The sequence below is a fragment of the Mangifera indica genome, chromosome 16 (assembly GCF_011075055.1).
Source record: "Mangifera indica cultivar Alphonso chromosome 16, CATAS_Mindica_2.1, whole genome shotgun sequence".
Classification (NCBI taxonomy): domain Eukaryota; kingdom Viridiplantae; phylum Streptophyta; class Magnoliopsida; order Sapindales; family Anacardiaceae; genus Mangifera; species Mangifera indica.
The window spans coordinates 12,007,609-12,023,391 of record NC_058152.1 but is presented as its reverse complement, the minus strand read 5'-3'; the positions used below and the strand labels follow the sequence as shown (position 1 = coordinate 12,023,391).

Sequence of the window (15,783 nt, the reverse complement as noted above, 5' to 3'; positions counted from 1 at the left end):
CGTTCATCTACAAAAGGCAAAGGAACGAGATCTTGACATGCTTATACTCAATTTTGTTTGTTATATGATTTTTCATTGTTGTACTTCAGTTTTATGTAACCGATGTATTTTTATTATTGTTTCAAACGTGTAAATGTATTGTCATTTGATGTAATAAATTTAGTGTTTCGTATGAGTTATTTCAGTATTACTTTATTTCCTCTAATTGTTTCAAGTGTGTAAATATTTGAGTAATCATACGTTTTTATTGTTTTTTCATGACAAGATTATTTAAAAAATGAAATCAAATACAATACATATCAATATATAACCACAAATAAAGTATATCATACACATACAGGTAGACGACTAAACAATAAATATATACATCTAAACATAGGAAGAACGATAAATATACATCCGTGAGCTAATCGATACAGTGAAAATACAACTGCGCCGCTAATCATCGACACATAGAGGTAGACGACTCTCGGGGAAAAACGTAGCTCCGTGACAACGTCAAACACTCAAAAAATCGTAACATAAACACGTCACAGTCACCGGAGCCCAATCCCTACTGAGGGACATCCGACGCTCGATGCAAAGTGAGGGGATCACGTCATGGAGTCCTCCCAGAAGCTATCCAAAAACTCGTCGCCTCTAATAACGCGGGAATAAAAGTCATGTACGGTTGCATACGCTGCTCCAGAGTCCCTATATTCCCTAAATATGAAACCTCTGAATCGTATACCGTAATCGACCACTCACGGAAATCTATAACTTCGGCGACCCAATGTGCATTCTCGAAGTTTATAGGGATGAAAACCTATAAACAGTGAGACATTTTAGTTACTTATCATTGTCGTTAACCAATTGAATATAATAGAAATATATATAAACTCTACCTGATCGACCATCCCCCATGGTTTGTACAACAATCCCGGGGTGTACGCTGCATTAACCATCCTCGTGAAAAGCCTCGAAAACTCAAACTCTCCAATCGGTGTGGTCTGCCAACTTTTCCAGGCCATCTCAATATGGCCTCCAAAGAATGTGTGGGTAGTCGTCCAACGCTGTGAGATAGTCGACTGGTGATCGTCCTGCTGCCGACGTAATAAAGCCAAAAAGGAATCTACATGCTAAAATGGTATAAACAAGTTCACGTGTTAGTTATTAATAAATATATTTAGCTTCTTATCAAATTATTTAGTATAGACAACTCACATTGTCGGTCAACCACTCGCGTAACTCTACAACAAGCCTCCAGAAGCTGTCTTTTGACTTTGACCCGATGAAGTAGACATCATGTGAGTCGGAAGCCGCAGCGTTGGTGTACCACGTGAGGAAAGATTCCTCACGCTCAGAGGCAGAGGATGGAATGGTTGTAGGTTACCGTTTTGCCCTCCCTTTGAGTGGATTCGTATACGGGGTGCGAACCAGCGGACCCTTCCGGATGATCTGGCCATGTGCTGTACGAATCATCTGCATGATCCCAAAAAAATAATTAATTCATCATTCATCCTACATAACAATTAACATTAATCGATTTATCTTACCTTCTCCAAGTATGCGGGAGGAGGTTTAGCTGGAGAATCCTGAATCACGGTCAAGTCCACCACGCGTGCTCCCTCAGCGAACTAGAAAATACAAATTTTGAACATCTCAATGACCAATATATACAACTATTTATATACTAAGTATGATTGATATACCTCAATAGGGATGGCCTCAAAATCGTCCTCTTGGAAGTCCTCCTCCTGTGAACCAATATCCACTATTTTTTGGTCGAGCTCGGGATATCAGCAAGTAACCATAATCGCTCGTCTTGAAAAACAGTCAAAACATCATTAAATAAATAATATAATTGAAAAGACAGATCAATCAATGACAATTTAAAAATAAAGTTAACCTGAACTTTCAGGGAAGGTGTTCGGGGAGAACCCTCGATCGATGCAACAGAAGGACTAACTGGTGCGTCCTCCGGGCGACTATCCTAAGATATTAGTAATAATAACTTAATTAGTGACATTTCATATATAACAAAACTATAATATAATAATGACATTTAACAATAAATATAAATTTGAAATATCATACGGACCTCGTGTGGGTGACGGGATGGTATTGCGGTATCAACGGGGGATGTCGGTGGGAAATCCTTGTCCCTCTCCTGTGCGAATGTAATAATAGTTGTCAGAATAATAACACTGTAGACATTTTATATAAGTAATAAATTAAAAGTCATTTTACAACCTGAGCGACGGAAGCTGGATATGTACGCGTGACGATGTCCTCTAAACGAGTCATACGATCCTCTAATCGAGTCATCTGGGAAGAGACATCGTCACGTAATCGGGTCATCTGGAAAGAGATATCGTCGCAAAAACTCGATATCTCACATAAAATCGTAGCACCCCAGTGTGCTAATGTAACATCTAATGTAGAAAAACTGGGTGATACGAATGGGAGACACTGCTCGGTGGCATGATGGGTAGAATCGTCCTCCAGTCCAGAATGGTCCTCCACTCTAGGGTGGTCCTCCACTGTAGGATGGTCTGTCTGTGGGCTCTAAACAACAGGGGAACATATCAGCTGATCCATAATAGGATGCTGAATAGGCTCCTCATGTGTCTCAGAAGTCTCGACGGGTACATCTGAAGGGTCTGAGGATGGAGAAGCCCCGTCTCTAGTAGCGATCAAAACCGAAGAAGATGAGGAAGAATCAGCATCGGGTAAACCGGTGTACTCACGAATCTCAGTGTACCACGGTAAACCCTCCTCGATCGATGATGACTCAAGAAGGAATGTGACATCCTCCTAATGATGAAGATATATAAGTCAAAATAATTGTAACATATAATGAATTAATCGACTTATTAATTTACTAGTACATACCGGATCACCAGTGAAAATACGACCTATATGAGTCCAAACAGGGACGTCTCGCGTATGCCACCTCAACATCCGTGGGGACGCATCGAGATCGACAAGGTCAATCCAATCGTGTAACGTCTCTAAAGTCTCATATATCCAATACTGCAATATAATCATTTACGAGGTCAATAAATCAATTTATATTTTTGTCAATTAATATATATAAATAATAATATAAAACTTACCTGAAATGTGAAAGGAAATCCGTAAAGGTCGTATTTAAGGATTTCCTGCATCCGTCCGGAACAGACTCTCTCACTCGCCTGTGACATAGAATCGTATGTCATCTGCCATACAGCGACGCCCCAAGGGTAGGAATTAAACCCGTCCAAATGATCAACTAACTGTAAGTACTCCGTGGACACCTTCTTTCGTCGATCATTGCCTAACAAAACCATGTGTAGAATATACAACAAGGCGAGCTTGACAGCGTCAATATCGTCATCCCCCTATGGCCTCGACAAGAAAACACACTCGATGTCGTGATACTGCACCTTCAGACAACCGCGAAAGTACGTAGATCTGATCCTATGTCTGAAGGAGCGAGGAATATATGAAGAAACATCAGTCCGGCGGCTAAACGAAAGCCCTATCACCAACGCAAACTCAAACGGGCTAAACCTCACATCAACCCCGCTAATCCTAAACCAAAACTCGTCTCTGGCAAAGGGTGGATGTAACTGTCGTAGTAGAAATGCATGAACCAATATCCTGCAGAATTTGGTTTCGGGTAAACGAAGGAAGGACCCGAAACATGTCCTCTCAAATAGTCGCAGCTGACGAGGGGTCAATGTAGAAGAAATTCGAGATGATGCAGTGCGTTGTGCACGAGATATCGCATCTGCCCGAAAGTGTCTGGACTCGTCGAAAATGCGCAGCTCGCTGTCAACCCGTCTTCTTTTGCGAGAAATATCCTGTAACAATCACGTAAAATTTGTTAGACATTCATAAAAAAAAATATGTAAACAAATTTATTAGTGAAAAAACATAGAAAAAATGAGAAATATCAAATAATCAAAAAGGAAATGACAAAACTTAACAAATAAGAACTGAAATTCGAGTTCTATACGTTCAACTTCCGTAGAATGTTAACAAATAAAAAAGTTATCCTGAAACCGCTAAAAATAGAAAAAACAAAACTGAAATTCAAATTTTATAGGTTGAAATACCTTAAAGTGACGTTAATCAGAAAATTGTTCGAAAATTTTGAAAATACGAATCAATATATCCTAAAATGGTTAAATTCAAAAAAATAGAACTGAAATTCGAATTCTGTACGTTGAAATACCTTAAAGTGACGATAATCAGAAAATGGTTCGGGAATCTTGAAAATACGAATCGATATATCCTAAAATGGTTAAATTCAAAAAAACGGAACTGAAATTTGAATTCTATACGTTGAAATACCTAAAAGTGACGATAATCAGAAAATGGTTCAAAAATCTTGAAAATACGAATCGATATATCCTAAAATGGTTAAATTCGAAAAAACAAAATTGAAATTCGAATTCTATACGCTGAAATACCTAAAAGTGACGATAATCAGAAAATGGTTCGGAGATCTTGAAAATACGAATCGATATATCCTAAAATGGTTAAATTCGAAAAAATAGAACTGAAATTCGAATTCTATACGTTGAAATACCTTAAAGTGACGATAATCAGAAAATGGTTTGGAGATCTTAAAAATACGAATCGATATATCCTAAAATGGTTAAATTTGAAAAAATGGAACTGAAATTCGAATTCTATACGTTGAAATACCTTAAAGTGACGATAATCGGAAAATGATTCGGAGATCTTGAAAATACGAATCGATATATCCTAAAATGGTGAAATTCAAAAAAATGAAACTGAAATTCGAATTCTATACGTTGAAATACCTTAAAGTGACGATACTCGGAAAATCATTCGGAAATCATGAAAATACGAATCGATATATGCTAAAATGGTGAAATTCGAAAAAACGGAACTGAAATTCAAATTCTATACGCTGAAATACCTTAAAGTGACGATAATTGAAAAATCGTTCGGAGATCTTGAAAATACGATTCGATATATCCTGAAATGGTAAAATTCGAAAAAACGGAGTTGAAATTCGAATTCTATACGTTGAAATACCTTAAAGTGACGATAATCGAAAATTCGTTCGAAACTCGTAAAAATACGAATTCATATATCCTAAAATGGTGAAATTCGGAAAAACGGATTTGAAATCCGAATTCTATACGTTGAAATACCTTAAAGTGACGATAATCGAAAAATCGATCGGAAATCTTTAAAATACGAATCGGTATATCCTGAAATTGTGAAATTCGAAAAAACGGAACTGAAATTCGAACTCTATCAGTTGAAATACCTATTAATGTCGCTAACTGAAAAATCATTTGAAAAATTGAAAAAAACGAATCGATATATCCTATAAACGAAAAAATCGAAATATTAAGTTGAAATTACGTCGTTACATCGTAAGTTGTGTCAAAAAGCACCAAAATTCGAAAACTCGAATTTAAAATTTGGAAAATACATATAGAAAAACCTAAAACAGAAAAAACGGATATAAAATTCGAAAACTACACGATCAGAAACCGTAGATAAGAAAATTCTCCATTTAACCCCTCATGAAAATTCTTTAATTAAAAAGGTCCACTGTTATATGACAAATTTCCAAAAAACCGCTGTGTTGTAAGGAATCTCATCCGGCTCCCTAACATTTTAAAAAACCCACTTTACCCCCCAACTAAGCATGCAAAATTCGCTGTCGTGGGAAAATTCGTCTTGCCGTGGGAAACGATGTTCCCACGGCAGACTGCCCATTCATTTGGCAGCCATTTTCGGCCAAATTTTGGTCATTTTGACCTCCGATTTTCACATACATCAAAGCTAGACGTTGTATAACATAAAACCCCTCAATCAATTCAACCAAAACAACCAAAAATCGAAACATTTTAAGCATTATTCAAACCGTAAACCCTAAAATTTCAAATCCAAAATTCTCAGTCAAATCTCAATTATTTCAGCAATAACTTGATCCAAACAAGATTACGGGAGGTATACTAACCTTCTTTGCCATTTGCGGTTGCCGGGAAGCTTCAAAATCGACGGAAATGACCTTCGCCGTGGGAGGTGGAAAGCTTTTGGAATTTTCGTGGAAATGCACAGTGAAAACGCAACTTGTCGTAGGAAGAAATGAAATTTTGCTGTGCTTATAAAGGGGGGCAGTTTCGTAATTTGGCTTTTCCCACGACAACATGCGAAATTTCATAAAAACCCGATGTGGGCTATGGATTTCCCCGACACCCCAATGTTTTAAAAAAGCCAGTTCACCCCCCAAAAAACCCATTGTCCATTCAGTTGCCGTGAGAGAAATCGTTTGCCGTGGGAAACTTTATTCCCACGGCAAGACAGCCGATCCATTCGGCAGCATTTTCGGCCAATTTTTGGTCGTTTCGACCTTCGATTTTCACATAAATCAAATCTACACATTGTATAACATAAAACCCCTCAATCAATTCAACAAAAACAACCAAAAATCGAAACATTTTAAGCATTGTTCAAACCGTAAACCCTAAAATTTCAAACCCAAAATTCTCAATCAAATCTCAATAATATCAGCAATAACTTGATCCAAAGAAGATTACGGGAGATATACTAACCTTATTTGCCATTTTCGGTTGCCGGAACAAAAGAAAATCGGTTTAAATGACGTTCGCCGTGGGATTGCCGTGGGAAGTGGGAAGCTTTGGAATTTTCTCTCAGTTGTACATTGAAAATTTGCTGACTTTATATATGGGGGCAGCTTCGTCATTTCACAAAACCTGGGCATTTTTGCTTAAACCTAAATTTTTTGGGCAATTTCGCTTTGACCCCTTTAATTTTGTCTATTTTTAATAATTTCCCTTTTTAAAATGCCACAAGTATGCTTTTGAAAATGGACTAAAACTTGGATGGAAAATAATCCTTTGACCAAATTGTATATAAAAAATGTGTGGGTATGATATTACTAAAAAAAGAAAACAAATGCTTTTTCAATACACTTGACTTCCAAAAAATTAAAATTTTGGCATTACTTGAGGTGTTTATCTTATTAGACATTAATATTGCTTTTAGTTAATGATATGAAAAAATAATTATTGGATAAGAATTTAATATAAAAGCAAAAACTTAATATATGTATTATAAGTAATACCAAGATTAATTGATTCTTACCCATTTAGTTACACAAAATTGAAGACCTTTTTATGTTGAAAGATAACTGATTAAAAAGCAGTTTCAAGTCATAATTATTCCTTTTCCAAAAAAAAAAAGAATCTTCCAATGTGGATTTTTTCATGATCACCTTCTCTTAGGTTGGCTTGACTAGGGGTGTGCAAAATATGATTTAAATAATAAAATTGGATTAAACCGTGTAAAAAATATAGTTTGATTTGGTTTAGTTTTCAAAACATTTAAGTTTGAATTGAGAAAAATGGAAATAATAGTTAATCAAACTGTAAACTGTTTTATTTTTTAATTTTCTTTACACGACACCATCGTCCTGTAATAGAGAAAAACAGATGAAGAAGTTAAACAACTTCGAGTCCTAATTTTACAGGCTCCGAAATTTTTGCAATCTTTTCATTTGAAGCTGAGATTTACCGATGGAGGTGACGAGGACTCTGAGTGTGTTGAGGATATTTCAATTTTTCTTCAATCTTCCATCTGTTTCAATCAAATGAAAAAGAAGAAGAAGAAGCTGTAAATAATCATGGTGATTGTGTTACCACGAAATTTTAGATTTTTTATATTTATTCTGGAATTGATTGTGTTAAGTTTCTGGGGTAAAAATGGTGTTTATTGGTTTCCTTCTGAGAGTAGGAAGAGAAGTTATGGAACTCTTACATTGAAGCTGTTTAGCTTTCAGCAATCTGTTCTGGCTCCTCCTTTTTATGTATTTATACAATGCAATAACTATTTAAGGTTTCTTACCTTTGAAATTTACAGTTATTTGGTCTTAGCTCTTTTTCTAAAATTTCATGTAAGTATGTGACCTCCAATGTGCTTGAAGGGTTAGAAGCCTAAAATTTCATAAAGTATTTGGTCTTAGCTCTTTTTTTTTTCATTCAACATATTTCCTATAATAAAAGAGTGAAGACACTAACATTGATTTACTGTTTCATATGATGGGTGTTTCTGCAAAATGAGAACTACCAAAATGGCAAATTTTGACACTTCTTTTATCCATGGTCTGAGCATGTTAAGGTGGGATGCTTATGAGGTTATGACATTTCATGGTGTTCTTCACTCTGAGATACAGGTATTTCCCCTTTCCCAGTGAGCAATTTCAAAACTTCAATACTACATTGCTACTCATTGGTTATAACAAAGATATAAAAGATAGGATATTCATATTTTAATAATTTAATTTATTTAGAAAAAATTATAAGTCCAGCCCAAACCAAACTGTAGTTTTCCAATTTGGTGTGATTTGAAGCACAAAATAGTTTGATTTGGTTTAAAATTTTGTCAAATCATTTTTTTTTTCAGTTTTACTCAAAATTCTCTACTTCTACCAAAACTCCTGCCAAGGTAAAAACATTATTTTTACAATAATTTAGCTCTGCTGTCAAGGTAAAAACAAACAAACAAACAAACATTATTTTTACAATTGTTGGCTTCAATTTCTCCTAGAAAGTGATACTTGCAATTGTTATATGTTTTGTGCGATTATGGAGACTGGATTGTTAGTCATTACAATTGTTGATTTGTTGTATTTGTAGCTGCTGCTGCTTCCGCGGATGATTGTGCTACACTTTTTTCTTTGTTAGATGTTCATGAGAATATTTATTAACCCAATGTAAATGCATAGTTAAAAGTTCTCTACATGCTATCTGTTGATCCTACGCAATCACTACCAATGTCGCCAATTACATCCGATGGATTCTTCTTGCATTCAAGAATCTTTACAAGTTATTTGAGAAACCATCTTGAAGAAGCAGACCCTTTTAAGAAAACAATAACCTAGATCTTTGACTCCTCATTTGCTCTCAAAAGAGAAGAAAAATTTGATCTCGTCTGATGTTCATCACCAATGAAAGCACCAATCTTTTTTTTGAGAAAACTACAGAGCATAGAGCATGAATGTAAATTTCAGAAAGTTAGCCGAGTAGTTAGGAAGGCAACATAAAGTAACCCTTTTTTTTTTAAATAATAAGAGACAATAAGGCATAGTTTCCAGGATTAGCACCCCCAAATTTCATTTTCCGGTCACCTTCAAGTCTCATTTCTCGATCACTTTCACGATTCTTCCGTCTTCCTCTGGTTTTTGTTGTTAATGTAATTTTATTGTCTTCTTCTTCGCCTTCTTTCTTTAACATGTTTATACACGGGTTGTATGAAAGACCATTTAGCTATGTAATCAAAGTCAAAGTGAAGTGAAAAGAGTCAGAGTTTGCACCAACTTCGAGACTCTCAGGGTTTGGGTCTAGGCCCAACCTCATGGCTTTGCCCAGTGGAGTTATGGTCGGACACTGTGAACGACAACAAAAGCTACTCAGGTGATGATGGAGCTGAATGGAATTAGTGGGTTTGGGGATAAGAGCTTGGAGGCACTTGCGTTGAGGAAGGAAGCAGAGAGTGAGTTTGAGAAGGGTGATTTCGAGGGATTGCTCGTCAGGTACAGTTTTTACTGGGGGTGGAGATAAAATTTTTAAAGTTTCATGTTTACATGTTTGCAATATCAGTAGTTTAATATTCTATTGGTTTGGCTAATGTTGATAGCTTAGACATATTGAGGTCTTTGTCTCTGCATCTTGTTTTATTGTGCAATATTTATATTCTGTACAAACATAGGTTTTTCAAAAGAATTTTCTTTGTCAATTAAAAAAAAAAAACTAAGAAAGTGATATGTTTTTGGCCATGGATCAATTTGATGTTGCTGAGAAATTGTATCCAACATGTCTACAGATAGATTCTTTTATTCATCATTCCAAATTATTCAAGATACCATAAAAATATCTAAGCTTTTTACTTAATAATAGCTCTAATTTCCATTGTCAACTTTCAGATTGTCCTAATCATTCTTAATAATTTACTCTCACTAAACCCATATATCATTGAGAGAAAGTTTTAAAATTCTACAGTTTTTTTTTTTTTTTATATGAAATAAAGATCCTAATATTAAATTAATGTGAAGTCATACCTAATACTTTAAAATTTAATCTCAACTAACCCATATATGATTGAGATATTGGCTAGAAGTAAAGTTGATGATCAGAATATTGTAATTAGTGTTGACAATCAAACCTAACGTGTATGACCGAGTAAGTAACGTCAGATAGGATAAAGGCAGGTCACTTTCTGGGAAAAAGAGATGAAAAGGAAGAAAATGAAATGGTATGGCATCTTCCCGATAAGTGATGCCAATTTAATTAACAGAACAACAAAACAAAACAAAACAAATCCTTAACAGATAAACTGTCCTAATTAACCCATTTTTTGAAGCCTTGGCCTTGAGGATAAGCCGATGAATGAATTTGGTAGCTATATGAATAGGCATAGTAAAATCCATGCCTGGCAAGGAACAATTATAGGGATCAATAGTTTTAAGTTAAAATGTTTGAAAATTTAATCTCAAATATGCACAAACCCATATATGACTTAATTTTTAAATATGAATATTTACAGGCCGGTAGTGGCGGAAGATGGTTACGCGGTGGGTGGAGAAGGGACTGACTAATTGAATTTTTAAGGACTCCCACCTAACGCTTATGTCACTGATAATTTATAAATTTTGGCCGGCCAATTTTTTTTTTTTTTAAATGAAGATAAAGATCCTAATATTAAATTAATGTGACAATCATGCCTAATACTTATTGTAATTAGTGTTGACAATCAAACCTAACGTGTATGGCCAAGTAAGAAACGTCAGATAGGGAAAAGGCAGGTCACTTTCTGGGAAAAAGAGATGAAAAGGAAGAAAATGAAATGGTATGGCATCTTCCCGATAAGTGATGCCAATTTAATTTTCGGCCGGCCGATTTTTTTTAATGCTAAAAGACTCGGTGATGGTGGAATATAAAGTCAATTACTTAATTACTTGATGATTTAGTTTAACCCTCTCTGTTAATGCAAAGTGCCTCTTATCACTTGATGTTAATGGCTTCCTCTTCTTCTTCTTCCATTTCTCCTAAACTAGAATATGAGGTTTTCCTTAGTTTCCGTGGTGTGGACACTCGAAAAAACATTACCAGCCATCTTTATGAAGCCTTTCGTCAGAAAAATATTAAAACTTTCATTGATGATAACCTTGTCAGAGGAGAAGAAATTTCTCCATCTCTTTTGAAGGCAATTGAACATTCAAAGATCTCGGTTATCATTTTCTCTAAAGGCTACGCTTCCTCCAGATGGTGTCTCAAAGAACTTGAAGAGATTGTTAAATGTAAGAACACGTATGATCAGATCGTAATACCAGTCTTCTATGACGTAGATCCATCTGATGTCAGGAATCAAACTGGGGATTTCGGAAAAGCATTTGCTGAGCTTGAAAATCGTTTTATTGGTCATTCAGAGATGTTGGAGGGATGGAGGACTGCTTTGAGGGATGCAGCCAACCTTTCTGGTTCTCATTCAAAGAACTCTAGGTAACTGTAAATTTTTTTATCAAGTTTTTTATGTAATAATCTTTTTTTTTTGTTTTGGTAAGTACTTTAAAGCTACAAATTACCAATTTTTATGTAATAATCTTACATACAGCAGTTCCATTTGTTTTCTATTTTTATTATCTTTTCCAGATTTACTGAGGACAGATTCAGATGGTCAAAAAAATAATCAATTGGAAGTTTGACATTATATTTTATACTATGCTAATTTGGGTTGGGTTCTTGTTGTGTGTCTTCTGGCCCAAAGCACATAAAGACTTAATACAAACACTATTCATTAATATGAATGGTCAATTTTACTTTTTTGGATGACAGCTAATTACTATATAAATATGATATATCATTGAATACATAATTACTGATTATTTTATTTTTTCCGAGAACTGAATTGAATTTTAGCATTGATAAGTTTTACCAGTTTTTAGGATATGGAAAGTGATGAACAAATTATATTTGAATCTGAAATTTTGTGCCGTTGAGAAATGAACTTGAGTTCATGTCATGACGCAGTTCTTCATCATGCCAATCTTACATTTTAAAAATTTTTATTCAATGATTATGTTATATTTCTTTATTTCGTTTTTAATCATTTAATTTTAGTATCATATTATTTAATTTTTTATTTTTTATTTTTAGGGATGAGGCAACGCTGGTAAAAGAACTTGTCAATGATGTATTGAAGAAATTACATTATAACTCCTCAGTTATTTCTTCCAAATACTTAGTTGGACTAGAGTCATCAATCGAACAGATTGAAAACTTATTATGTTCAAACGGTGTTTGCAAGCTAGGAATTTGGGGCATCGGGGGCATTGGAAAAACTACTCTTGCTGATGCTATATTTAAAAAAATCTCTACACAATTTGAAGAATCTTACTTCATTTCAAATATTAGAGAAGAATCAGAAAAAAGTGGGGGATTAAATGACTTATGCCAAAAACTGAGTTCTGCAGTTTTAGGGGATGAACATCCTAATCATAGATTCACCTTCACAAGAAGAAGTCTTATTAGCAGAAAAAAAGTTCTTATTGTATTTGATGATGTAACGAATTTAAATCAAATGCAATGTTTAATGGCAATTTTTGGTGAGTTGGATTCATATAGTCGAATCATTATAACATCAAGGGATAAACATACGCTAAGAAATTGTGAAGTGGATCACATTCATAAGATGACAAATTTATCTCCTGATGATGCTTTTCAACTTTTTGCCCTACATGCCTTTAGAGGAAACCCTCCAACAGAAGATTATATCAAGCTATCATTTGAAGTAGTAGATTATGCTGAAGGTCTTCCACTAGCTCTTGAAGTTTTAGGTTCTTTTCTATTCACTAGGACGAAGAGAGAATGGGAAAGTGCATTAGAAAACTTGAAAACAAGTCCTCCTGTGGATGTCCAAAAAGTGTTAAAAATAAGTTACGAAGGATTAGATGATAAACAGAAGTGTGTATTTTTGGATATTGCATGTTTTTTTAAAGGGTGTAAAAGAGATTTTGTAGAAGCAATCTTGAATGATCGTAACTTAGATGCTTATATTTGTATAAATGTTCTCATTGAAAAGTGTCTCTTAACTATATCATTTGACACCATAACAATTCATGATTTACTTGAAGAAATGGGTAGAGAAATTGTTCGGCAAGAATCAATTGATAATCCTGGCGAACGTAGTCGGTTGTGCGATCATAATGATATACTTTCAGTATTGAAGAATAATACGGTAAGAGTCAAAACACTAATTTTTTATTTCTATTTTATACATAAATTATAATAAAATATTTGCTAGCAGAATATTTATTTTCAGTTATCATTGGGAATTAAATTATTTGGTATAGGGTGGTAATGACACATGTATTATTATTTTTATTTACATATTCTGAAAAGAAATATATTTGAGAGTACATTACCTAAGAATTGGTGTAATTAAGCAATTGCAAATTGACTTTTCACCAATATTCTTGTGATTACCAGGGAACTAGAGCAATTCGAAGCATATGTTTGGATATATCTAAAGTAGAAGAGTTGCATTTAAATCCTGAAGCTTTTAACAAAATGCCAAACCTACGATTCTTGAAATTTTATGGGTCTGAACATGGAAAGAAGATGCTTGAATCTGATTCCTCTGCATTTCGCCGTATCTTGAGATGGTTGAAAAGAGAAAACTCCAATGATGGAAAGGTGCATGGTTTTGAGAAACTTAAGTTTGATTTCTATGAGATAAGGCACTTTTGCTTTCATGGATATCCTGCCAAATCATTGCCGCCAAATTTTAATCCAAAGAACCTTGTTGCACTTTGCATGCCTAATAGCAAAGTTAAAAAACTTTGGACTAGTAACCAGGTATTTGTTAACTTTTATATTGCTTTTTTTTTTATGCTTTAAATTGCAATTTTTTGCAAATTAGTTATGTTTCTAGCTTTACTTCATTTAATTTAATTTTTTTTTCTTTTTTTGACAGGTTCTTGTTAATTTGAAATATATTGGCCTCAGTCACTCTAAGCATCTATGCAAAATACCAGATTTGTCACTTATGCCAAATCTTGAGAGCTTGAATCTTGAAGATTGTACAAATTTGCTTGAGAGTTTCTCATCTATCCATAATCTCCATAAACTTGTTATCTTGAATCTACGAGGATGCAGAAGCTTTAATAATCTTCCAATTAGTGATAGTTGCCAGTCTCTTCGAAAAGTTTATCTCTCTGGTTGCTCAAATCTCGAAAAAGTTCCAAATCTCCCTAATACAATTGAAAAGTTATATCTAGATGAAACTGCCATTAAAGAACTTCCATCAATAGGGCATTTATTTAGACTAGTAAAATTAAGTCTTAGAAAATGTTCAAGGCTTGAGAGATTACCAAATAGTATTTGTGAGTTGAAATCCCTTAAATATCTTTGTCTCTCGGGTTGTTCCAATCTTGATAGATTGCCTAATGACATGGGAAATTTACAAACTCTGGAGGAACTGATACTGGAGGGAATTTCTTTTGCAGAAATAGCAACATTTATGGCAAGTTTGACCAACCTGAAGACATTATCTTTGACAAGATGTAAGATGCAAAAGCAATTGGGTATCCCACTCGTCGATTTATCTGTCTTCCAAAGAATCCAAGAGCTATGTCTGATTAATTGTTGCATTGAAGTGTTACCCAACACTATTGGCGAATTACTCTCACTAGGAAGTTTAGATCTTGACCAAAACAATTTGGAGACGCTACCAGAGAGCATCAAAAACCTGTCTAACCTGGAAGGGCTTTCTTTAAGTAATTGTCAGAGGCTTAAATACTTACCGGAGCTTCCAAGCAGTCTAGTGCAAATTATAGCAGTGAATTGTGTTTCTCTTGAATCAGTATCAAGTTTATTCCTACGTATGGATTCTGTTTTTGACATAATCGACTTCTCTAATTGTTTAAAATTAAAATTAGAGATGACAGATGCTCACTTCTTGAAAATTGAGAGAACTGTAGCAGACGATCACCGTCAAGTAAGTCTATCTCTCTCACTTTTTCTGTCTTCTTATAACGCCAATTCATTTTCTATAAATTCTGAATCTTCAAACTTTATAACTTTTAATATACCATTCAAAAGACTTAAAAATTAAATATGAGTATACATATTTCATTTTAGAAGTAAAAGACGTGTGGATTAAAATTTTAATTTTTATAAACTTAACAAATAGCCTTGCCCTTATAGTGTCTTGCCTATTTGTGATTTTTTAGGAGCATTTGGAACGTTGTATTGGATTGTAGTAAGTTTTTTAAATTATATTAGATTGAATATTATATGGTAGGACTATTATAAATAATGTATAATAATTAAACTCAAATTTCATAATAATATACTTAATAATTTAAAGGGAATTTATAACTCCCTTTATCTTCAGCATCACCCTTTAAACATAACTTCATTAGTTGAGTCACCTTTATTCTAAAGGTCTCTCCTTAAAGATATCTCCCTTTATTTTCATCATCTTGATGAAATTTTTTAGACAACACACACCTAATGATATTGAGTTATGAAACTAGTGGATAATTTAATTAAATATAATCTCAAAGAAAAGATTAATTGACCTCCTATATATATAAAAATTTTAAGAGAGAAGTATTTGTAAGGATAATTACACAACAATAAAAATATATATACTCAATATTGAGTGTAGTATTGGAAATATATATAATCTATCATCTTGTGATAGAGTGATTTTGAATTAAAAATTAATTAAAGATTATATTGAATT

At 34.0% G+C, this 15,783-nt stretch overlaps 2 protein-coding genes across 2 annotated transcripts; both read left to right on the top strand.

Annotated features, from left to right (window-relative positions):
* The first annotated feature begins 10,939 nt into the window (after positions 1 to 10,939).
* Positions 10,940 to 13,335, top strand: LOC123199224 (disease resistance protein RPV1-like). The gene is made up of 2 exons (XM_044614157.1): positions 10,940 to 11,534; positions 12,189 to 13,335. Exons 1-2 carry the CDS (start codon positions 11,020 to 11,022, stop codon positions 13,318 to 13,320), a joined length of 1,647 nt encoding a protein of 548 aa, XP_044470092.1. The 5' UTR covers positions 10,940 to 11,019; the 3' UTR covers positions 13,321 to 13,335.
* A 56-nt stretch (positions 13,336 to 13,391) lies between these two features.
* On the top strand, positions 13,392 to 15,295 carry LOC123198971 (disease resistance-like protein DSC1). Its single transcript, XM_044613773.1, has 4 exons — positions 13,392 to 13,400; positions 13,521 to 13,889; positions 14,050 to 15,030; positions 15,266 to 15,295. The coding sequence occupies exons 1-4, from the start codon at positions 13,392 to 13,394 to the stop codon at positions 15,293 to 15,295; spliced, it is 1,389 nt and encodes a 462-aa protein (XP_044469708.1).
* Positions 15,296 to 15,783: the final 488 nt, after the last annotated feature.